Raw genomic sequence first — 23,214 nt, 5'->3', positions numbered from 1 at the left:
AGTCAGGGGGAGTGATGTCACTAATGCTGATTGGCTGACTGGACAGTAAGCTGCCTACGAACAGCATAACACAAGTGAGTGAGCTCATAGTTGTGTTTCTAATTTTGTCCTAATTATTCAACTACCTAAGAGAAGAAACTGGAACACGTAAACCCTCCTGAACCTTCTAGTGCTACGTCATTTCTTGTTCATCTTATCCCACTTCTAGAACTTGACAAAGACAGATGAAGGTTACGCAGACACGTGTACACATCTTATTCCAAGACACCTTTTTATTTTATTTATTAAATAACAATCACTATTTGAGAAAAAAAGATTCCCCAACAAGTTCACATTTTAAAGCCCAAAATGTCTTCAGTATTTTGTAAAAGAATATAAAAGCAGGCAAGTTTTTGAAAGTCACAAAAAATATATCATGCATGCTCTCAGAGTGAAGCAGACAATCAGTCTGACGTTTACCGTGTAACGTTTTGGGAGATTTAAAGAGCGTTGTCCAAAATACTGAACCGATGTGTGCACACAGATAAAAGCAGCCAAATGCAAAGTGCTGTACACGTAGAGGCGGCGAGCTGCTTCCAAATGCTCATTCATACATTTAAAACATTCTTCTTACAAGCTCATCAGCATAATTCACAGTCTGGTGGGATTTTATTTTTGTATCGTTTGTTATGCGTCACTCGGTTGGGTGTGAAGAAATCCGGTATTACGGCTCATAACTCATAACTTTTGCCATTTTAGATTGAAATGTTATTTTCTTTCTTTAAATGAACATGAGTTTGATGAGAAGATTAGATAACATTGTGTGTGGTCATAATTAAACAACAGCGTTTACGATACCAGGTAACCAATTAACACATTTGTTTGCTAAATTCTCACAAAAATGTAAATCCACGGTACCTTGTCTTTGCAAAGGTTGTGTCATACTATGATCCAGCCCTCAACACAAACCACTGCAGAACCACAACATATAATTTTCACAATTTGGCTTTTTACAAGTGGGATAAATGTGTTAATCAGTGAGGAAAGTGGTGTTTTGGTCAGTTTTGGACATATCCAAGCTGCTGGTTTCCCCCCGTTTCCACTCTTACCAGCTGCTGGTGATGGTTACACACACATGCACACTAAACATCCAACTCTTGAAAAGAAAACCAGATGAAAGTTTTTCCTGAATGCAAATCCGTTTTTGAACTGCATCACAAGACTCCTGGATCATGCCAATTCCCAGACAGGAAGGAATAGAAAAGCACCCGGTGGGACGAAGTGGCGTCAGCGTCCGTGATCACTAGTCGTCACCGTGTCCATGAAAACTGCCTGGTTTGATTTGGTTCTGCTGTGATGAGCACGTTGAAGATCCAAGAATTTACGTAGGATTTTTTTTTTTTGCAAATAACGTTAACATTTTAAAGGTTTGTGTTATGTGCTTGGAAAAACCTTTACAGAGGCACTCTACTTAGAATGTAAGACATAATAATTGTGCTTCAAATTGATTTAAATATTCTCTGGAGGGAAGATGAAAAGGCGGAACAGTTTAGGCTCATTCTGTGCTATTAAAATGATTAAAATCACCCAGGAGAAGAGGAATGTCATTGTGTGTCCACTGTACGAGATTATGAACACTACAACAGCGAACAGAGAAGGTGACCGGGTCCACATGAAACGATGTGAGTCCTCATACCTTTTAACATGCACACACTTGAGCATGTTAAAGTCATGTTTGCATGCTGACTGGGCTGCAGGACGTAGGGAGAGCAGGATGTCGCCGGTGTCTCGCTGCTGATCACAGATGGGAGGACTTGACACTGGGAGAGATTCACAGCTTGGTGTGTTGGACAGGAGTCCTCACTGCCAGCAGATCACATACACTTTGCTGCTTCTGGAAGACATCTGAGCTGCTTTTCAATTATACACCGCAGGTAATTATACCTACGAGTAGAGAGACGGAGGGAAATGTTCATCAGAATATGCATTTCATACATGAACATTATTTTACGCTCAATACCAGTGATGAAAGTATTTAAAATCAGCATATGCAGTTTTTCTGGTACCTTGTCCTGAGTTTCTGAACCTCTCTGTCCTCCTCTTCCTTCAGTTTGGTGATGAAACTCCTCAGAACAGGCATTTCAAACTTGATATACTGCGCCACCTGGTGGAAGGAGATTATTTTAAGGATTTTAAGGAACATTCAATAGAAGGAAGGTTAATAAGAGGAAACATGACCCACAAAAGTAAATATTTTACAATAATGGAGCTACCGGTATGTCAATCAACTTACACCAGCATTAAGTAAAAAATAAATAAAATAAATAAAAGAGTCAAATGAATGTGGTGATTTACATCATATGTGACTTCTTCACCCAGATCTTCTTCCATGAGGAAAACCTTGCAGACCTGATCACATGGACCCTGCATTATTCTCAGCACCAGAGGAAAGTCGGTCCGTTTCAGCTTCATTCGCTCTGAAACATGAACACAAAAAAAGGTATCGATTAACAAAAGTCAATAATAAAACAGATAACCACCACTGGTGCCACTGCACCAGGACTCTGCAATACTGTTGTAAACTGTAACGCGTAACATAAACCCTCAGATCATCATTTACAGCTGCTCATATTTTTTTTTTTATTTCTTTTAATCCCATATTTACACAACATTTCTTCTTTACTCATTCATGTCCTTGTTTTACATAATCTAGCATGTTTAATCCATGATACCATTCAGTATCCATTTAATCCATGATACATATCAGTAAAATTTTACTTTTAAGTCATTTTGAAGAATTCTCATAAAACGTCAACCAAATAAAATACCCAGAATTATCAACCGCTGGGATTAGTTTCAACAGTGGAAGTACACATTCTTGCTTTATGACCAGAATCAGGTGCACAACTCCAACTAAAACACTATATCTGGCAGCATAAGCCCTTACATAATGTGACATCTGTGACTACACCAGCCTTTGTCTCTGATCCCACCAGCGCTCTCTTTCTGCAATAAACATCTTCAGAACTCATCATATTTTCAAAATGCTATTAGTCTACCAGACCTCTCTGCTCACAGCCATTTACAAAATAATTAAACGACCTTTACAACTCTGATCACCGAGCCGGGTGATAACCTGCTGGGTTTTCACTGCAGAATGTTGGTGCTTCCCAGCTGATAAATGAGCACACAGCTTCTACAGGTGATCAAGAAACTCTCCCAGTCCTTCACTTCAGGTATAAACCACCAGAGTACACCCGTGAAAATATATCTGATTTATTGGGGCTTGACTAACTGAGATGATGCAAAGTTGGAAAAATATGATAGTATTTTACATATATGTACATTATAAAAGTTGTTGGTAACATAAGCAGAAATCACTTTAAGAGCAAAGCATTAATTTAATTTGTTTAAACAGCTGAATCTCTTTGAAATAAATGTAATACTGCATTAGTGGAACCTACCTCCGCTTGCATGGACGAGGTACAGCGCAAAATCCTCTGGACTGTTTTCAATTTTAAACTTGTTGAGCAGAACTCGCAGCACCTGCGGCGTCGTCATGCAGCTGTTGATCCGGACATTAGTGACTGAGCCGTACGCAGGTGTAAAGACTGCTGTCTAAAAAGGAAAAATAATCACAATCTTAACATCCATTTGATTTCCCGTAAACCTTTACTTCTGTTAAATGTACACAAAGATATTATTTTCTTCATTTTCATCAGATCCACTGACAACCCGACCTTGTGGTTGTAGAAATGTCCGTTGATGGAGAATCGATGGCGCCTGATTTTCCTCTGGTCGCTCGGTGACCTCCGCTGACCTCGTCTCAACACGCCCGCATCACTTTTTGTCCTGAGGAGCTGCGCTGAGCTTTCATTGTCCTCTGTTCAATAAAAAAACATTACCTTACATTACTATTCAAAATAACTCTTACGAGTATAAACTTATCTTTAAACTAAAGAAAATAAATCTATAGAAACCATAAATGACCTGTTACTTAACACTATTAACCACTTTAACACATAAACCACTTCAAGATACGCTGCCAAACTTTTTTTCAGTGCTCCTGCAACAGTGACAATAAATAAATATTCTATTCTAATGAACCATTCATTGTTTTGATCTCTCATGGGACATTGCAAACCAGGAGACTAGAGCTTACATAAAGAAGCCTGAGAGCAGATTAAAGATTTGATCCAGTGTTTCTTTAGAGTTAATTTGCTAATTCGATTTATTTAAGTTCATCTAATCTTAGGGATCACATACAATGTTTCTTATTTTGTTCAGGGAAGACACTATAAATAAACCTAGTAGCACAGTTTGGATTCTTCCCTCACACGCTGTACAAAGACATTTACGGTATAGAGCTAAGGAAGTAATTGAAAGTACGTTTTAAATATTCAAACCATCATTTAAGCTCCTGACCTTCTGTTTGCTCCTCGGCCTCGCCGTCGTTCTCTTCATGACTGTCAGGTGGTATAATTTCCACAGTGGGTGGACTCTGCTCTGTCATCTCCTGAGCTTCTGTGCCGTTGGGGGAACTTTAAAAAGGGATAAAAGTTATCAGAGCTGCACGCTGGCAAAACTTTAAATGTACAGCACTAAATATTTTCTAAATAAAAACATCACATTTATTGACAATTAAACATTTTTTGAAGGACCAAGTGTGAAGGAGGTTCAAGTGTAGAAGAGCTAACATCCCCATGTGTGCAAACACTGACAGAGCATTAGAGTTCACTTGGTTAAGCACCTTACGGGCACATAAGGTCCTGCAGATGGTGGAACTCATTCACCACCAATATCGGTGTGGACTGTTTTGAGCTCTGTTATTTTTGTTTATATTTTACGTGTTATTTTAGCACTTAATATTGTGGCAAGACCAGTTTAATTTGATAAATGTGATGACAGAGATGAAGGACATACTGGTCTGTTTTAGCTTGAATCCAGAACTGGGCCAGAGGTGCGGCTTTAGAGGATTACCTTTCTTTGGTGACTGCTAACAACTGGGGATTTATTAAGGATTACAAAACGTGTATAGAGACTTAAACAATAATAACATACATTATGTAACGCTCATTTTAATCATTATAAATACCACTTGATCGCTTATGAGAAAAACGAACCATAATCTATATTTGCCCTCACTGACTCATGGTGTATCACCATTTCCGGTCAGCGAGTTGAAACGGGATCTGTCTAGACCATTTACCCTTGACTGTTCAGATTGCAGCCGGAGTGCCAGGACGTGGATGAGGGAGGCGGCCGGATCCGCTCGTGGTCATCCTGCATCTGGAGCCTGATCGGTCGCCGCAGGCCCCAAAAGATATTTAGCAAGCCCTCAACAATTAGCTCTCCCTCTTCCTGTCAGGAGACACGGCTGTGATCAATGCACACTTCCACAAACACAGTTAGACAATGTCCCCGTCGGGCCAGACAGCATAATGGGTCTTGTATATTACATTGCAAATGACAAAGCAAAAGTGAAAAGGTCAAAAGGGTTTAAGAGAGGAGTCTTTTAAAATATTAAACACTAAAGGAATAAAGCGATAGATGAAGCTACTCACCTCTCTGTGACGTAGCTGCAGATTCTGTCCTTCAAAATAAAGGTTGTATGTTTTGAGATGAGAAAGGACTGTGACCCTGAAGACAGAGAAGCTGATTCATTGACGAGGAAATGTTGATTATCAAACAGCATGCCACTAATTTTACAAACGGGTTCCTGCAAACACATCAATAGTTAATGGTTCTCCAAACACAGCAAAGATCTGATTAATCTGATTGGACATACCGTACATGGATAATTTAATTACAGTTTTCTTGGATTCACTCAAAGAAATAATTCTTGACTTGAAGGCATTTTAGTTTATCTTGCAGAGGCTTTAGCCAAAATTGGAACAAACAAACCATTGAAAGAGTGGTCGGTGCAGGTTTTGAGAAGGGCAAAGCAGTTTTGTTTGCTTTGTTTTTTTCTATCATTATCATTGCTCTTATAAGCTTATCCACTGTAATGTAGGTTTAATAAAGTCCTTTTTCTTTATATAACTCCTGCTGTTGTTCCGAGTTGGTTTTAACCACTGAATGGTACAAGTCTCAGGTCTTTGGCAATTATTTAAATCATTTAAGCAGAAAAATCTGAACTCAAAATTGAGAGTGAATTTTCACAAACAGTTCCCTTCTTTCGTGCATGATAATGATCACATCCTGGTCAAAAATATTAAATGGACACAACACATCATTTTTGACCATGGGTTTTCATTTTATTTTATATACATTATATTACGTTCACCTTTTGTCCTATGCAAGATGGTTTTTGGCGGTGTATTGAATGATGTAAAAGCAAAGATCTGGATGGGAATTTGGTTTTGTATTGATTTTGGTATTGTTGAGAATACATTTATGTTGGCGCTTTACTTTTGCATAAAAAAAAAACAACCAGTTGAGACCACTCTCGTTTGTCTGCCTGGAGGCAGAGAATTTAAAAAAAAGAGATGTTGTTGCAAATGTCTGGCAGCTAAAACAGAGGCCCTTTATTAACAATACGGATCAGTCACTACATATACAAATATAATTGTGAGTCAATAAATCCGAAGATAGCTGAAAGATGCAGAACAGTGAAGTGTGTAGATAATCTACAGGCTGCAAGCTGTAAATCCACATGTGAGTTTCATTTACTTTTTTTCCCCCTTGAACCGAAGTTTTTAAGTACACACACCGACACACATGCGTGCAATGATTTATTTCCCACTACAATGCAGATTTTAAAAGCGTTGAATTTCAACCTACTTGCTGACGAACTTGTTCTCTCCAATCTGAACCCCGTCCTGCGTATCATCCATTCTCAAAACGCATTAGAGGAGCTGGCGAACAAAGAAGCCACACAGTTAATGCTCATCCGTCTGATTCAGTCTTATGACTACTCATGACAAGACGCGAGCACAGACACGGAGAGGACACGCTGAAGAGGAGCAGGAGTAGGAGGAGGTAAAGCTTCACAGTGTAAACAATAACAGATGATATCTACTTTCCTGTCAACCATTTCCCTCAAGATGCTGACAGTTAAAGCACCTGAGTCTGTCTATGCAATCAAAACCTTTTCATGAAGGAACAGAACAGCTGGTCTGCATGTTTTTTTTAATGCTTCTTTTCTTCCAGTATTTTTCCTTCCCTGTTACCACTTAAATTGATACGTGCATGTCTTTAATAAACATTCACACGCTGCACATTCACACATGCAGCTGTTTAAAATGGCAGTCTGCCACCAGTCTGGAGACTTCCCCATTCAGTGCGTGCGATTGTTTGGCAAGAAAGGAGCCTCCGGAAGGCGATGGACAGGTGTGGGACACATGGGCACCTGCTGCTTCAGATTATTTCAGCTGCTTAAACATTTATCTCTTGAGCATCATACTGAAAGAGCACATTACAAACCCTCATCAGTCATATCTTTAAAACGCAGAAACCGCAGTTTCTCTGTCACTCAAATGAAACACTGGGGACATTTCTCTTAGAAATGGTTCACGTATTTGCTGAGCACATCTAAATTCAGGAAATGCAGGTTTGATTGTAGAATAAAGTAAAATAAGGACAAAGGATGGCAGTGTTGATCACTCAGGCAGTGTGGCTGAGTGAAATAACCCGGCTTTTAAAATTTGAGACAAGGCAAAGAAAGCATAAATGTGTTGAAAGAGTAAGTGATCTTACCGTGGAGAGTACTGTAGATTCTTGGTGTGCCTCAAAGGGAGATGGGGCTGCCTTTGTGGAGGGAGAGAACAAAATGTTAGGCTGGTTGACTTCGTACGTATCCTCAGGTGGTGGGAGTTTGTCAGGTACAGGTTACAAGCAACCCAAAAAGGTCTTTTCTTTTGAACGCAAGTGAACAGAAGGTTAAGCGTGGGGGTGTTTAAAGGAAGTGCTCCCCTTCCGTCAAGTCGCTTCCTCCTTTGCTCACTCAGTCACACAGGAAACTGACACTACCCCTTATACGGAACAAAACTTCCTCAATTCAACAACGCCGATGAACTGTTGCCAGATAAGAAATGCATCACATGAACATGGATAGAAAATTAAAAAAAAAAGAAAAGCTTACCCATGTATAAAATGCCTCAACCATGTTATTTGACCCCAACTCTGAGATAAGACACATACCTCTGCAGTTCAGTGTAAACAAAAGATGTCCAGAACCCGACCAGCTATAACCACAGGGCTCAAACACGACGAGCCTGCCAATCTCTGAAACAAATGTGGGCAGATAAAATATTAAACACCAATCAGCTGAGTCAAATGCCAAACTCATTAATATTTCAGCACCGATATTAGCCCTGCCAAACACCCAAAAGATCACCACTGACTTACACAATGGAAGTCATTAGCCTTTAATATCACAGTCGTGGTGAAAGATGGCTGATGCCAGAGAGCTGACGCTGACATCTGCCCACCAGTAAACTAAAATACAGTTGTGATCTTCTGCTAAGTCACAATAAACGTGAACTTGAGGTCAACTACATGGTCCTCTGATGACGAAACTGACCTGCTCCAGCATTACCGCAGACTCCTGAAATGACGATGCTAAAGCATCATTATCAACATTACAAGAAAGTTGCTCTCCTCAACTAAGGATCTCCACAAAAAAAAAAAAACGCAATACAGCTCAAAACTGATCTATCTTAGGCTGATTCTTACGGAGAAAGCATTGCTTTCCTTGAGTGTAAAGGTAACATTGCAGCTACATACAACTCTGTATTTGGGAAATATTTCTGCATATATATTACCTTAATGCAGTGGTTCTAAAATGGGGGTACACGTACCCCTGGGGGTACGTGAAGGCACTCCAGGGGGTACGTGAGATTTTAAAATATACATATATTTAAAAAGTAGCATCCATGCAAAAATCCTTTAAAAATAAATATTTCATAAATAATTGAGGAAAATATAAGTCTAAATTCATAAAATGAATTTTATCTTCAGGAGTAGGCTATTCAACTTATTATCCTAAAACCGCAGAGTCTCCCCCACACCAGGATGGTTCCACCTAACCTGTCAATCACCTGGCTTCACCTGTCAATCACTTGGACCAACGATGGAGTTGTGGTTGAAGCGTAGCAGCAATATTTGTATGTTTAATAAATCAGTTACTGATGGCACAGTGCCCTGTTTTAGGTCTTTTTTTTTTTACAACCAAAAGTGCTTTGCGCTGGTTAGGGGGTACTTGGTTGAAAAAATATTTCACAGGGGGTACATCACTGAAAAAAGGTTGAGTACCACTGCCTTAATGCATCTCCATTAAAACTTAAGGTTGCCCTAATTATTACAGAAAGATACAGAGGACATGGTCTCAGCAGCCAAAAAGTAATGCATCTGCAATTTGCAAAGATTTATACTGAAGCATTTATTTTAGCATCCAATTTTCCCACAGGAGGTAACAATCTCCACACCTGCTTCATCCTGCTCAACGTTGTGGGGGAGCTGGAGTCTGTCTCAGCTTAAAGGAGGCCACAAATTAAAGGACAGAACTAAAAGCACCAGTCCTGTAGCCCTACTGGCTTTCATAAAGCCGTATAAAACACACATGTCTACCCACATCATGTTGCATCTGTACTATTAAGCTTTAATGATTACTTATTAAGATTAAAGCCATCAAAAACAAAACAAAAATAACCTGTAAATTACTGGGATGCTTAACTAAAAGCACTCCAGATGAGTGTCCCTCTGGGGAAGTGAGTGGATGATAAATAAATGCAGTGGCAGAGCCAGCGTCAGCACATAAACACAGTGAGACTGACCGATGGATGACCCAGTCCTGTTCAAGATCTGATTGTTCCCCTCTGCTGGAAAACAATCCAAATGTAGGACTCATTGACTGCCCGAATTCCCTCATGTCCCATTGCAACATCAGAAAATCCTCAGACTTCATCTGTCTCGCTCTTGCAATCTCGTTTGCTTTTGTCTGCACTGTTTTTAGTCAACTGTACACAGCTTTCCAAAGATTTTCTGATCGGAAAATTCTTCCTTCCGTGATGTCTGTTTTTCCACTCAGCTTCCCTCTTGGCTGTGCATCTCCTTTGTGTTTCCTTCTGGAAAAACTAGACACCATGCAATAAGCTTTTAAAACTCATGACCACGACTTCCTGACATTTTTCACCCCCGGCTCTCTCCCTTTCACTGACACACATGCCCCCTTGTTTTCTGCCCTCTCACCCTGTCGCCCCTCAAGCTCCTCTGTCAATGTCCACGGCTGCCACGGTCGATGAATAGCTCCAAAATCTTTGCCTATCCTCTCTCAAACTCACCAACACCACCTCCGGCGTCTTTCAGACCCCACATTACTGCTTCTGTGCCTCACTATTGTCATAGCAACACCTAAAAACAAAACAACTGTCCCACAACGCTGGGCCAAAAATAGTGTTTTGTTTCTCCCGCTACTTACAAGGGTTGTCAAAAATGCTGTCAGACTCAAATCTGTTTTATATACGGCCTTTCTAATCTACCAGACTTATCACTGGACCTAGAACTGAAATAACCAGTCTTTCATTGAGATTTATCTACAGCAGTTTCCTTTTTTTTTTTTCTTCAGAAAAATAATATCCCACCAAATTTGGAGATAGAATCGCTGCTCCTAATTTAATATGTCCACTCTTGGTCTTCTGTAGTTGCAGATCTTTTGGACTCAAAGTGTTTTGGGATTAAAACAAATGCATGACATTTTAGATAAATGCATGTCTTCCATCCTCACAGCCCTGGAGATCACCAGGTCCTGTCTCTCCTTTCCATCGGCCTCGGACCACATCTCTCACTAAATAAATGGTCCAAAGCCAACAGAAAAAAGCAATAAAACACATTTCAGAAATATGCATGAGCAGTAAACTCGTAATGTACATTTATGGGGGGGGGGGGGTTGTCTGACATATCAGCCAACTACTGAATGAAGACATTTGATTCGCATATGGAGGACAAGCTCTAGTGAAATGATGAAAAAAAAAAAATCCCACATGGATCAATATAAATCCATATCTCTCCATGACATCTCTATTACATGTGAACAGAAAACCTCAAGTAAGCTCTATAGAAGATATTTCTATAGTTAACAGTAATTTAAATAAACTGGGGAACATCACTGAGAGCTGTGGCTGCATAGCTGGCCAAATATGCACTGAGAGGAATCTTAACTATCCCCTGCCTGTTATGTAACCAGTTTTACTAAAACACAGCCTGCACACACCCCTGTAGAGACCACGTGGGACGAGAAAAGCTATTTCTATGTTTCTGTTTATGCTTTACATAGTGACATCATGTAAATGTGCCGTGGACTCCGTTCACAGGGATTTAAACAGACTGCCTTTTCTACGCGTGGTTCGTTAAGGCTTTTTAAAAAAAATGATAAATCATTGTGTCATTTTAACCGTTATTTTCCCCCAAACAATCAAACTACATGCTTGCCCGTGTCGCTGCATCCCCTCACAGACATCACCGTAGAGGCTGATTTATGGTTCCGCGCAGAGCCTACGGCGTACGGTACGCGGCGACGCGCACCGTAGGCTCTGCGTCGATTTAACGCAGAACCATAAATCAGGCTTAAAACCGGCTTGGCCACACCGACCCTTGCTGCTCGTGTTGTGCCGGCTTTGAAGGGGCTGCACTCCCGTCCGTCCCGTCGCCTCTCCCGGTCCTTCTCCTCCTCTCGTCTCTCGGTTCCACAGCCTTTGGAGACAATCGTCGGGGACCGAGAAGCCTCTCTCTCCTCCACGAGCTCGCGGAGCTGCGTGCGCGGGGGTTCCATCTGTTGTGTCGGGGGCGCGCAGCGGCGGGGCGGGGGCGCGCTCCGCCGGCAGCCAATCACAGCGCGGTACGGACGCAGCCTTTTGTTCTGACGGCGCGGACATGAATGAAGCCGCAACAATGGGACGCCGACGCCGTCTGTGCGGACCGGCATTCACCCGGGAGTTTACTGTGGTCCACAGTAAACTCCCCTGTGGAGTCTGGGACGGGAACAAAAGTACGGCCGTCCCACCAGCAGTTCGCCTTATTTGCCTATTTACAATGAATGAATGAATGTTTATTTATATGTCATACACAGTACTCGAGTTGTAAAAAAAAAAAAAAAAAAAAATCAGGGGGGATGGTGGATTTTATCATATGGGGACAGATAATTTGTGCTGATTACAAATAATATATTACAAATAAGTTAAATGCAGCCTTCTGTACATCAAATACATCAAAACACAATAAAAAACAGTTTTCTGAACTTATCAATATGACTCTGTCCTTCACAGGATAAGTAAAATGGATCACTGCAAAAACTCAAAATCTTAACAAGAATATTTGTCTTATTTCTAGTTAAAATGTCTCATTTTAGTAAAAAAATCTCATTACACTTAAAACAAGACTCATCACTGGAAAAAACAACAATGTTCACCTGTTTCAAGTAGATTTTCACTTAATAAGTAGAAACATCTGCCAGTGGAACAAGATTTTATTGCTTGTGATAAGAAGATAAATCCCACTGGCAGAGTTTCCTACTTATTTCAAGTGAAAATTTACTTGAAACAGGTGAAAATTGTCAAATAAGTTATTTTTCTGGTGATGACTCTAAATGTTGAAATAGCAGTAAAACCACATTCATTGATGAAATGACATAGGGGATGGAAAGGGGGGATGATTTTGGCCGTTTTGTATTTCAGGGGGGATTCCACCCCCCCTCATCTCGAGTACTGGTCATACACCTCTAAGGTGCCCCTAAGGGCTTACAAGACACAGATACCTTACGCCAGCAAACAAACATCAGCTGCATACAAACAAAAACACAAAATTATAAATTCCACTTATACATTACAGATCAGATCCTTTCTCAATTTTCATATAATTTGTCCTTTCTCTGTTTCCAGGCTCTCTTTATAAAAAGGTAGCTATAGAGAAAACCTCCTCTTTAAAAAACATTCCAATTTAGCATCATCCTCAGCCCAAAACAACTCAGGTTTACAATCTTGCATTTTCTGAAAAAATGGCTTCATCATGTAATGGACAATAAAACAAAAAATGAAGTTCATCCTCAATAACATTTAGATCACAAACACTACATAATCTTTCCTCTTCAGGAACAGAGTTATACCTGTTTCTATGGCCAGAGGGAGAATCCCAGTTTGCAATTGATTTACATGTTAAACCGTCAAACCCATGAAGAAGTTTCATTCATTCAAGTAGGTCTGAAATATGGAGAAAATGATTCTAGTCACGGTTACTCCACTAAATGTCTATACGGACCAGCGTGTTAAATTCACTTAAAAAAAACATTGTATATTTTTTTGTTTTACCATGTTTTTCTGAAATAATGACAGCGTTTGCAGTAATAAGGATTTTTTTTTCCAATGGAAGCAAGTCTGTACAATAATTCAAATTAAAATGGATTAGCAAGGGAAATATATAAACATTGCATTTTTTTATTGTTTTGCCAAAATTGCCATGTTTCTCTGAAATAATGACGGCATTTGCAGTAATAAGGATTTTTATCTATGGAAGTAAGTCTGTACAATAATTCAAATAGAAAGAATTAGCAATTTATTTTTTTCATTTTTGGAATAAGCCGTATTTTTTTGACTCAAATGAAAAATAATAACTTAACCAAACTGCCTTTTCATTTTTTCCTTCACCATTGATCGTTCTGAGTTAATTAAAATTATAAAGAAATACATTAAAGATTTTTTGAAAAAAAATTATCTTGCAAAAGGTGTTACAAAATTCAATTTGAATTGCCAAATTTGAAAATGAAAATGTATTGGCAGAAATGCTTTTTCATTTTTAAAATACATTTTATAAATAAAAATAAATCATCCAAACAGCATTTTAATATTCATCTGGAGATACTTCTATCTTTAAATAATATAAAATTAGCACAAAAAGTAAGGACATTTGTGTCTGGGAGATTATTTCTTTGTTGTAACAATGCTTCCTTTTATACCGCTGGAAAGACGCTTTATGTCCCCTTTAAATGGTGCCACATTTGTAACAAACCTGCATTTGTGGGATGAGCAGCAGAGCTGAGTGTGTGGGTTGTGACCATGAATAATTTGCCAGATCTTCTCTGCCAATGCCAAACAACGTATTGTGCGGTTGTACTGACTCTTGTTTTGAGCTTCTGGTACCACCAGGTGCTGCCGATCAGGGGCCTGATCGGCAGCACCTGTGAGCCAGAGAGGTCAGCCGGTGTCTGCTCCAAGAATCGGCCGCGTTTAACCGATTTTGATGGGGCTTGTACCATAGGGCAACTTCAAGCTGGTGTTCTGCAAAACCAAGTTGTTTGGAGTGAGCCATAGTATCATCTCCAGACCATCTTTGGTGGGGGCAGTGTGACGGTGTGGGGCGGCATCTCCCTCACTGGAAAAAGGAAGCTCATCATCAATGTTACTTCTACACACAAGGAGGAAATCTCAATGCAGAGAGATATTAAGATGATCTTCTGCAACCAGTGGCAATCTCATATTTTCACTGCTCGCCCCCTCCAGGATTTGGGAGTGGAGAGGATGGAGACCTGCCAGCAGTCCTGACCTCAGCCCCATTGAACCCTTGTGGGATCAGCTTGGGCGTGCTGTTCGTGCCAGAGTGACTGACACAACCGCGTTGGCTGACTGGCAACAAATGCTGGTTGAAGAATGGGAATCCAATCCCTCATTTCCCCGTTTTAAGATCAATATGACCCTGGATGCGTGCCTGCCCCCCCCGAGGGTTTTACATATAGTGAGTGTAGATAGTGCCATTGAGTTTTTTAAGGGCCTTTGCAACCTTTGGGGCCTGATATTTGGCTTCTAGTAGCCACAGAGGTAAACTGTACTGTATTTTTGAATTTCCTTATTGGCTTGCATCTTGTGGACATTTTGTGAACTTCAATTATGGCAGCAGCTTTTTCATCTGTATTGTAGTAAGTGAGTGTGTACTGTGATAAATATTAGCCTTCGCCTGGGTACAGAGTGTGCAAACTGATATTTTGTTCCTAAAAGATTAGCTCTAATGTAACAATGACCTGTTTATCAGACTCATAAGGATTAGCTATCATTTGTGGTGTTTGAAAATCATTATCCATTCTTTGTTCTCTAATTTCCTGCATTGAGATGAATGGTGTATGTTTGGACCCACTTGCAAGTGCTTAATTATTACTGAAATCTGACTCATTTCTCAATTCTTATTCTTGGTAATTTAGATGCATTCAGTTTCAATCCAGATAGTTACCTTGTGGTTTAACCATATTATACACAGGTTTTAAGTTCCCAATATCTTTAGCGCTCTCTATTCTGTGCGTGGAAATGATCTTATTTTCACTATTAAATATTGCCACGAGTTCTACTTATGATCTTCTTTAACTACTAAATGTTTAAGTGATGTTCAATCACCATCCTTCAAGATTTTTTCCAATACATTTCTTCAAATATGATAGCTGGCCACTTTTTTTCCCACGATTTTGATAATAAGCAGGACTGTTGTTAACTTAATTTTAGTAGTTTTGTGAATTTTGGAATCTCCTTGGTTGTTTTGGTTGGTTGCTTGAAGCAGAGATTCTGAAACAAAGAATCATACAATGTGTGATGCTACAGGGATTAAACCAGACTCTTTAGAATGAACCAGGTGCACAATTTTTATGAGAAAAGTAAGATTCAACGTAATTTTCAGTTCAGTTCACTTTTATATAGGGCCAATTCACAACAAAGTCATGTCATAGCACCTTATACAGAAAGCATGTAACGTTTACAAAGTTAAATACTGTATCTGATTAAGTCCGAATTATATTCCATTTCAGTCAATTTCCTTGTATTTTATTCACAATCCAATTCAGGTCCAGAAAGCACAGGTCCATTAGATAGGCTGAGCAGAGTCGCCGAGTGTAGTTTATAAAGTACACTATCAGTCAAATGTTTTAGAACATCCCAATTTTTATACTAAAAAAAGAATCAAAATGTAAGCTTTTTAAGTCCAATGAATAGCTTCAAATGGTATAAAGTTAAATGAAGTGCCAAAAGTAAAAAAAAAAAAAAAAGGCAAGTTAAAGAAAGTGAATAATAATGTAATTTAATTGTGACATCAACTGTCGCCCGAGGAGGAGGATGGTCTGGGGATGTTTTGCTGGATCCAGGATTGGTGAGTTGTATAGATTAGGGCATCCTGAACCAAAATGGCTACAACAGCATCCTGCAGCACCGTGTTGTACCCTCTTTATATTCAGTTCAAAACTCAGCAAAGCTATAGTTTTTTGAGTCAATTTGGAACTACACATCCATTGTTGCAATTTTTTTACATTTCATGTTTGTGCATGAAAACGCTGTTAATCTGAGGTTCAAACTGCACCATCTTTTCTTGAAATAAATTTGAGATTAAATTGTTCCTCGATTTGGGATTTTCAAGATGTCCATTGTTGTAATGTAATGCTAAAAAATGTAAATAAAAAAATGCATGTGTGATGTGATTCTATCTATCTATCTATCTATCTATCTATCTATCTATCTATCTATCTATCTATCTATCTATCTATCTATCTATCTAATTCATTTGAGCAGGATTGAAGAGAAGGAAAAAAAGACAAAGACTGAATTCATTTTCATTCTGTAACATCTTATTAAATAGTTTTAAGAACAAATAATAAAACATTTCGATGCTACAATTAGTTTACACAATTTTTCTTCCAGAATGTTAAGCAAACATTAAATATACTTTTTTTTTGTTGTTTTTGTTTTACATCTATTTAAAGTTTCTTAGCTTGTTCTTTGATTTATACTGGTAATATACATGGACAGAAAGCAATGTTAAGAGTAAAAAAAAAAGAAAGAAGAATACAATATGAAAAGGTCCTAACAAACAAAAAGATTCCACCAAATCACAAATTCAACATATGGTCAAAATGTATTTACTTTTTAAATAAAAAGTACAGGATGGTGCGCGTTCCAGCATAATTTAAGATCAAAAGTTATGATTCGTTTCATACAAATATCTGCTTGCAAAAATTAAAATGATGTATATAAAAAAACAAAACAAAAAACATTAAGATAAAACACTTTACACAGAAGTATAACCTTCAGGTAGTGCCCCCTTCAAAATAACTGAAAGGGATCAATGTCTTTGTTTTACCTACGTCGTGGCCACCTTCTTAAGAGCCGTCTGTCGGTTAAACTGCCTTGAACATACTCAAGCCAGAAAACCTTTATGTTCTTTACAGTAATCGGACTAAATGTGTAATAATTACATGAAAAAAGCTCATATTTGTGTACAGACTCCTAAAGAGAGAACGATAAACACCAGAGAGTTAAGAGTTAACTCTCTGCACAAAGCTGCTTTTGGGCAACTCATGTTCATCTCGATGTTAAGTGATGCGACATGTTCACTGAGCTGCCGGTGAACGAGCGGCTCTTAACAAGGTGGCGAGCAGGTGTCTCCTCCTGCATCCAAACACAAACAGTAAGAATTCCCGGGAGAAAACCAGGTACACCAAACATGACGAGACATCAATATATTTTCACTGCAGGACTGGAGGAACGGGAGGGGGGGGGTGAATCAGAGACTGTGTGCTCCAGGGAGTGGAGGGACCGTGTGATGGGAGAAGGATCATCTGCGATGAACATGGTATGGGAAAAAAAAACAAAAAACCCAACAAGGTCACATGTTGTGATGGCTATTATAATGTGTGCATGCCATGCACTAAGAAAGTCACTATAAATAGTAAAAAAAAAAAGACAGCTCTGACTGTTGCCTCTTTACCACAAGGTGTGGGAGCGCCGACACTGATGCCAAAACATCACCTAGTGTGTCATTGCTTACATTATCAGCCTTTTTTTTCCCTCACTGTCACTCTCAATACGGCATTTTTCTCACAGGTATTTTCTTACCATCTATCCAGGAAGACAACTTCAATTTATCAAAGATTTGACGAGACCATGTGCTCAAATCCAACATTCGTCAGATTCCTTCACCTCTTTTGGAATTTAATGCCCAATAACCAATGCATTTACTTAATTATCTTCGTCACGTCCATGCAGCATCATTTATGATACAAAAAGGATCACACATTTTAGGGAGCTGTAGCTGTAGCTGTGGCTGAAAAGTTTGGTAGTGTATCAGTTGCATAACTTCTGGTATTTGACCGACAATTCGTGGTGATTGGAGATGATACAGTTTGGCATATTATGCCATTGTTAATGTATATTAAATAAAAAGTAATTGTACTTTTGTTATCTAAGCTATGCCTGCCCTCTATGAATGAGGTTCAAAGACAAATTACTTTTTCTTTTTCAAATAATTAATTTCAGTATTTAATGTTAATATTGGACCTTCCTAAAGTGAATAAAATATATAAAAAGATCAATTTACATAAAATTAACAGAAAAAATGTAAAACATTGTGAGTTAATGCAAAATTAAATTGTTGTGAGTTTATTCCCACCAAAATGATTGTGTCGTTGGGTGAACTGAGTTTGGTCATCTGCAGTTTAGTACATTGCTAATAGACAAGAGAACCCGTCTGTGGAGATGTTTTGGATTTTAACAAGGCCGTCTTTGACCAATCATTATTTCCAAAAGGTGAATCAACACTGGATAAGAGGTAAGAAAATGTTTCAGATGTGACCAGACAGACCGGTGATGAGTTCTTATACATGTGACATCGGATACTAAATACAGCTCACGGTGCAGTTAAGGCTTCTTTTCCGTTCGTTGAACAAAGAAAATAAACTGAAAAACACAGCTTTTTGACACCTATAACCTCCTTAGTGACATGCCGGCACTCCAGGATTGTTAAGGATACTCACTTGGACCCTGATATGTCACATGCAAACGGTGGCTGGAGTCTTATTTCCTTTTTATTGTACAAAAAAAAAAAAAGAAAAAAAAAAAAGGCCCTGACTGTGAAATTTCAATTAACAATCAAGTTCTACATCTGAAAGGATTTTTTTCTCTTCTCTACTGGTTTTGAATACAACATGCTACAAATGGAATGAAGTAAAAGCGACCTACAGTAAAACTTGCAATAAGTGAGCTGAGAGAGATGAAGGAGTAGCTGTCAATCATCAGGACACCAGGCTCCACCCGGCTGATGCGCTGCACCACACGGGGACAAAAATCCGCCGCTATAAATCGCTCAAGAACGCTCTTCTCATAAATAAATAAATAGCTCTGACATGATAAAAGTAGGGAAGTTTCTCAGTAGCGACAAAATGCTAATACTTAACGTTTTGGTAACAGAACAGCAGAAGAAACAGATAAAAAAAACCTTTAAGCATTTTGGTTTTGGTTCGAGTCTCAGTAGGATAAAATATTTTTAGTTGAGTTTCTTTTCATTGTTACAAATTATTTCCAGGTCCATTTTCTTTTTTTTCCTAAAAACGCCACATTTCAGTTAAAACAGCGAAGGCACATAGCACGGGAAGATGAAAGACTCGCTCTCACGCCACAGCTCACGAGGTGCCAGTTTGACAGATGCTGCCTCCGTCTGAGAAACAGTCATTAGCAGTTACACACATCTGTAGCGGGATGAGAGCAGGAGCTTTACAGACAACCTGATGGGAATGTGAGAGAACGTCACCGACACCATTAAAAATGACCAAAATCAAACAAACAGTTTGAATCTCTAACTTCAATGAAACCAGCATCCTGATTTCTTAGATCAGTTGTTCCAAACACACTGATGGCAAAAAGCCGACGGATCCAGGATGTTTTTTCTTTCATGTCTCCGTCCATTTATCAAATTCAAGCTATCTGCAAACAAATTCTCCGTCTCAAGGCCACGGGTTTTCTTTGCTCTGTGCGTCACTGCAGCATTTTGTAAATGCATTTCTGTCACTGAGACAGTTTAAAAGCTTGTTCCATCATGCGAGAGCCGACATGTAAAGCAAACGAAGGACATCAACTAAAAGTAATTCAAGCACGCTGGGAATCATGCAAAGCAACTTAGATCCCACTAAACAGCTGTGAGGCAAGCACTTCTTCACATAAGGTTGAGTTAACGTTAGTAGCCACTGCATAATACTGACACAGTAAGGAGACAACTAGTACGCTAGTGATCCTCTTGTCCAGACACGTGGGACGCCTTGCAAATAGTAGCACTCTCAGTAGCTGAGTGTATATGTGTATGTATATATGTATATATATATATATATATATATATATATATATATATATATATATATACACACACACACACACACACACACACCGTATTTTCTGGACTATAAGCCGCACCTGTATACAAGCCGCATCCGCTCTATTTAAAAAAAAAAAGATATTTAGCCGCAGATATTTATGTTGTTAGATTCGATATTTACTACATGTACAGAACCATTTTGAACTGTAAATGATGTACATGTTTGTACCTAAATAGATCCTTTCCTAACAGTGTCTTTGATAGTGGGCGACCGATAATCGGCCGTGGCCGATTATCGAATTCGATATTCATAATTTTATTAATAATCGGTATCGGCCCCCCCAAAAAAATCGAAAATAAATAATTTCGATTTTTTTTTTTTTTTAAAGAAAAATTAAGAAATTTACTGAAATACTGCATTTTCTTTTTGTATTAAGAATGTTCAACATTAAGTAAACTTAAGTAAATATTTGCACTTAAAAAAACAACCTGTGTAGCCATTTTCACAACCTGTACGGTTTGATTGTTTGTCATGTGTACTAGTTAGCTTACTGTTACTACCTCCAAGTAGGCACTTGCTGTGGTTTGGGTCTGGGAATTGGGAGTATTGTGCCTGACTGTTCTAAAATTGAGGCTGTTATTCCTCTTAATTTGTTATTTTTTATAGGCAGCTTTTTTATTTTATGTAAAGAGAAAATTCACTTATTTTTAATAACTGAAATGCTGCTTGTTTTGTTTGATGTTCCATAATTTGCACTTTTGATGTGTGAGCCGTGCGAAGTGAATATTGCTGTCCTTCCTAGTTAAAGCAATCAATTGCTCACCATTCATTTAAATGAATTCTTGTATTGAAATTTGTTTTCTCCCAAAAAGGTAAAAAAGGGTAATAATCGTATCGGCTGATATCGGCTATCGGTCTTTTTGATTTCCCCCTAATCGGTGATCGAAATAATCGAAAAAAAGGCTGATCGGTCGGACACTAGTCTTTGAACACGGCAGCAACATTGCTGATTAAAACGGGACAGAACCAAGAAAAATAACCGGTATTTATTTATCTATTTATCTGTTTTAAATCTGCTTCTACCTGCTAAAGAAGAAGTAGTGTATTCTTCCACAGAATAGCCGCACCTTTGTATAAGCCGCATAGTTGAAAACCTATGAAAAAAGTAGCGGCTTATAGTCCAGAAAATACGGTATATAATATATATATATATATAAAAAGAAAAGGATGTGAGGTCGTTTAGTGTGGGATGAATGGGTGTGAAATGCGGTTGATTGGGTCTCTGAGAAGTTTTAAGAGTAAAGAAAGGGAAGAAAAGAACAAGCGGGGACGACGGTTGCAGTGACATTCTAGTTTTGAACTCAGGAGGCAGATAGTGCAAAAATAAATCTCACAATCACTTTGCATGGCGAAGGACACCTGACAAACTACTTCCGTAAGTCTGCATTGTAGCACTCAAACTAATTCTACTGAGGCCGTTGGTGTGTGCACGTGCATCTCTGATGTGGTTGCATAACAAGTCTAGAGGTAAACGATTCATCCCAGGATCCTCAATAATTGACGTTGTCCCCCCTGCTGTGCTTCTGGTTGAATGTTTTCATAGATGAGCTGGGGACACAAGTGAGCAGCAATTTCGAATCAGTGAATCAAACGCTTGGCTTTGATCCTCGGACGTCCATCCGCCTCCTTCTGGAGGCGAGACGGCGCACTAACTCGTTATCTCTTGCTGCACTCCGTACACACACATGCACGCACACCGACTAGCCTCCACACGGCGACATCTTTTAGAGCATGATTCGACTTGCTGTAGCATGCTTAATAATAGCATAGTGGGGAAAAGACAGACTCGAGCTTAGGAATACGCACACTGACGGGGGAGGGAGGGAGGGGGGGTGTAGGTGCAACACGTTTTCTTCCACACAAACCTGCGTCGCTTCTGTGCTCCACTCTCCCATCGTTTTATATTAGTGTACCATACCTTGCTCCCCAAATTCAGAGACATTTAAAAGATCTCCCCGGCCCGGTGGCTATACCCGACTCTCCCCCGGCGCGGCGGCCCCCTCCCCGCCCGCGCCTCCCCCCTTCACCCCGTCCCCGTGTCCCTTTCTGCACGCGGTTGCTTCCCGTAGCCTCCCCCAGTGGTAGCCCGTGAACGCAGGGCTGATGGGGATGTATTTGAAGATGGAGTGTCTGCGGATAAAGTCCATCCCGAACGGCAGATCGTAGGAGCTCATCCCTTCCAGCTCCGCCGCGCTGAGACCAGTACCGCGTTTCAGCTTCCTGATTCCTCGTTCTTCCAGGGTACCTGAGGTCAAAGCATGAGAGATCAGCCATGAGATCTTTGAAAAGGTATAATTTACTGTCAAAACAAGCAAAGAAGACAGTCTATTATTGCAGCCAACACTAGGGCTGGGGATCGATGCAAATGTCAAGAATCGATTCGATTCCGATTCTTAAGATTCAGAATCGATTATCAAGATTTGATTCGATCCGATTCGGATATTGATTTGGGTTAGTGTTATTAAAACTGTTTTTTCAGCTGTTGCATGAATTATATGACTGTAGTTATGCAAAATATTACTACTAGTATTATATTGAGATTAAACAGCAAGTATTGGCAGCTAATGATGCTGTAAGGACCAATCAGCTCCCAGAATGCTGATAGAACTGCTTTCAGAAACATCATGTGGGTCAGAATTACCAAACAGATCCAGGGAGGAAACTATTATTTTTTCCCAAATTACGTTTTTATTTGTTCCATTTTCGGTCTATTTTGGCTTTTAATTTTTGAGCATTTGGTTTTTAGCATTTTTTGCAAATGTAACCCCAAGATAGTATATAAAGTAATGAAATATAGACAATTTATGCAATTATAACCTAACACTTTAATGTTTTCATACCTTTAAACATATTTAAAGGCAAAAACATGGCACCAGTTATTCTCGTGTCCAACAAAACGTTCCTTTTTTGGGGATAAACAAAAAAATAACCAAAAGTTGTAATGTAATGATGAAAAAAAAACAAAAAAAAACAACATAAATAAATAAAAGAACCTCCCCCCCCCAAAAAAAATAAAAATAAAAATGAAAAAAATCGATCTTTAGACATATGAATCGATTTTTAGGAATTAATAT

The 23,214-nt window shown here is 39.1% G+C and overlaps 2 protein-coding genes across 10 annotated transcripts in view; both read right to left on the bottom strand.

Annotated features, from left to right (window-relative positions):
* Positions 1-239: 239 nt before the first annotated feature.
* Positions 240-11,731, bottom strand: LOC133450664 (ras association domain-containing protein 2-like). 6 transcript variants are annotated; one of them, XM_061729462.1, is made up of 12 exons: positions 11,570-11,731; positions 8,122-8,205; positions 7,678-7,728; positions 6,763-6,836; positions 5,544-5,619; positions 5,189-5,340; positions 4,405-4,520; positions 3,720-3,862; positions 3,444-3,597; positions 2,335-2,456; positions 2,046-2,143; positions 240-1,923 (listed from the first exon to the last, which is right to left on the bottom strand). In XM_061729462.1, exons 4-12 carry the CDS (start codon positions 6,813-6,815, stop codon positions 1,854-1,856), a joined length of 984 nt encoding a protein of 327 aa, XP_061585446.1. In that variant the 5' UTR covers positions 6,816-6,836; positions 7,678-7,728; positions 8,122-8,205; positions 11,570-11,731; the 3' UTR covers positions 240-1,853. The 6 variants fall into 6 exon arrangements, with proteins under 6 accessions (XP_061585446.1, XP_061585447.1, XP_061585444.1 ...); XM_061729463.1 differs by lacking the exon at positions 11,570-11,731 and adding an exon at positions 10,171-10,726; XM_061729460.1 differs by lacking the exon at positions 8,122-8,205.
* A 4,875-nt stretch (positions 11,732-16,606) lies between these two features.
* The window catches only part of slc23a2 (solute carrier family 23 member 2), a 49,114-nt gene continuing 42,506 nt past the window's right edge, over positions 16,607-23,214 (bottom strand). For all 4 annotated transcript variants that reach the window (XM_061729455.1, XM_061729456.1, XM_061729457.1 and 1 more), the window contains one exon: positions 16,607-22,385. In XM_061729455.1, the coding sequence (XP_061585439.1) occupies positions 22,108-22,385 (278 nt within the window). In that variant the 3' untranslated portion in view covers positions 16,607-22,107. The remainder of the gene's footprint in view (positions 22,386-23,214) is intronic.

Source organism: Cololabis saira, chromosome 9 (genome assembly GCF_033807715.1).
Source record: "Cololabis saira isolate AMF1-May2022 chromosome 9, fColSai1.1, whole genome shotgun sequence".
In the NCBI taxonomy this organism is placed as follows: domain Eukaryota; kingdom Metazoa; phylum Chordata; class Actinopteri; order Beloniformes; family Belonidae; genus Cololabis; species Cololabis saira.
The sequence above is the reverse complement of the archived record's forward strand: the minus strand, read 5'-3'. Positions and strand labels throughout refer to the sequence as shown.

What these genes read in the sequence shown, in the direction of transcription:
- LOC133450664 (XM_061729462.1), bottom strand. Translation starts at nt 6,815, where the DNA reads ATGGATGATACGCAGGACGGGGTTCAGATTGGAGAGAACAAGTTCGTC. An exon ending in GAGAACAAGTTCGTCAGCAA is followed by an intron (nt 5,620 to 6,762) that starts GTAGGTTGAAAT and finishes CTCTGTCTTCAG; the next exon opens with GGTCACAGTCCTTTCTCATC. An exon ending in TGCAATCTGAACAGTCAAGG is followed by an intron (nt 4,521 to 5,188) that starts GTAAATGGTCTA and finishes CCCTTTTTAAAG; the next exon opens with TTCCCCCAACGGCACAGAAG.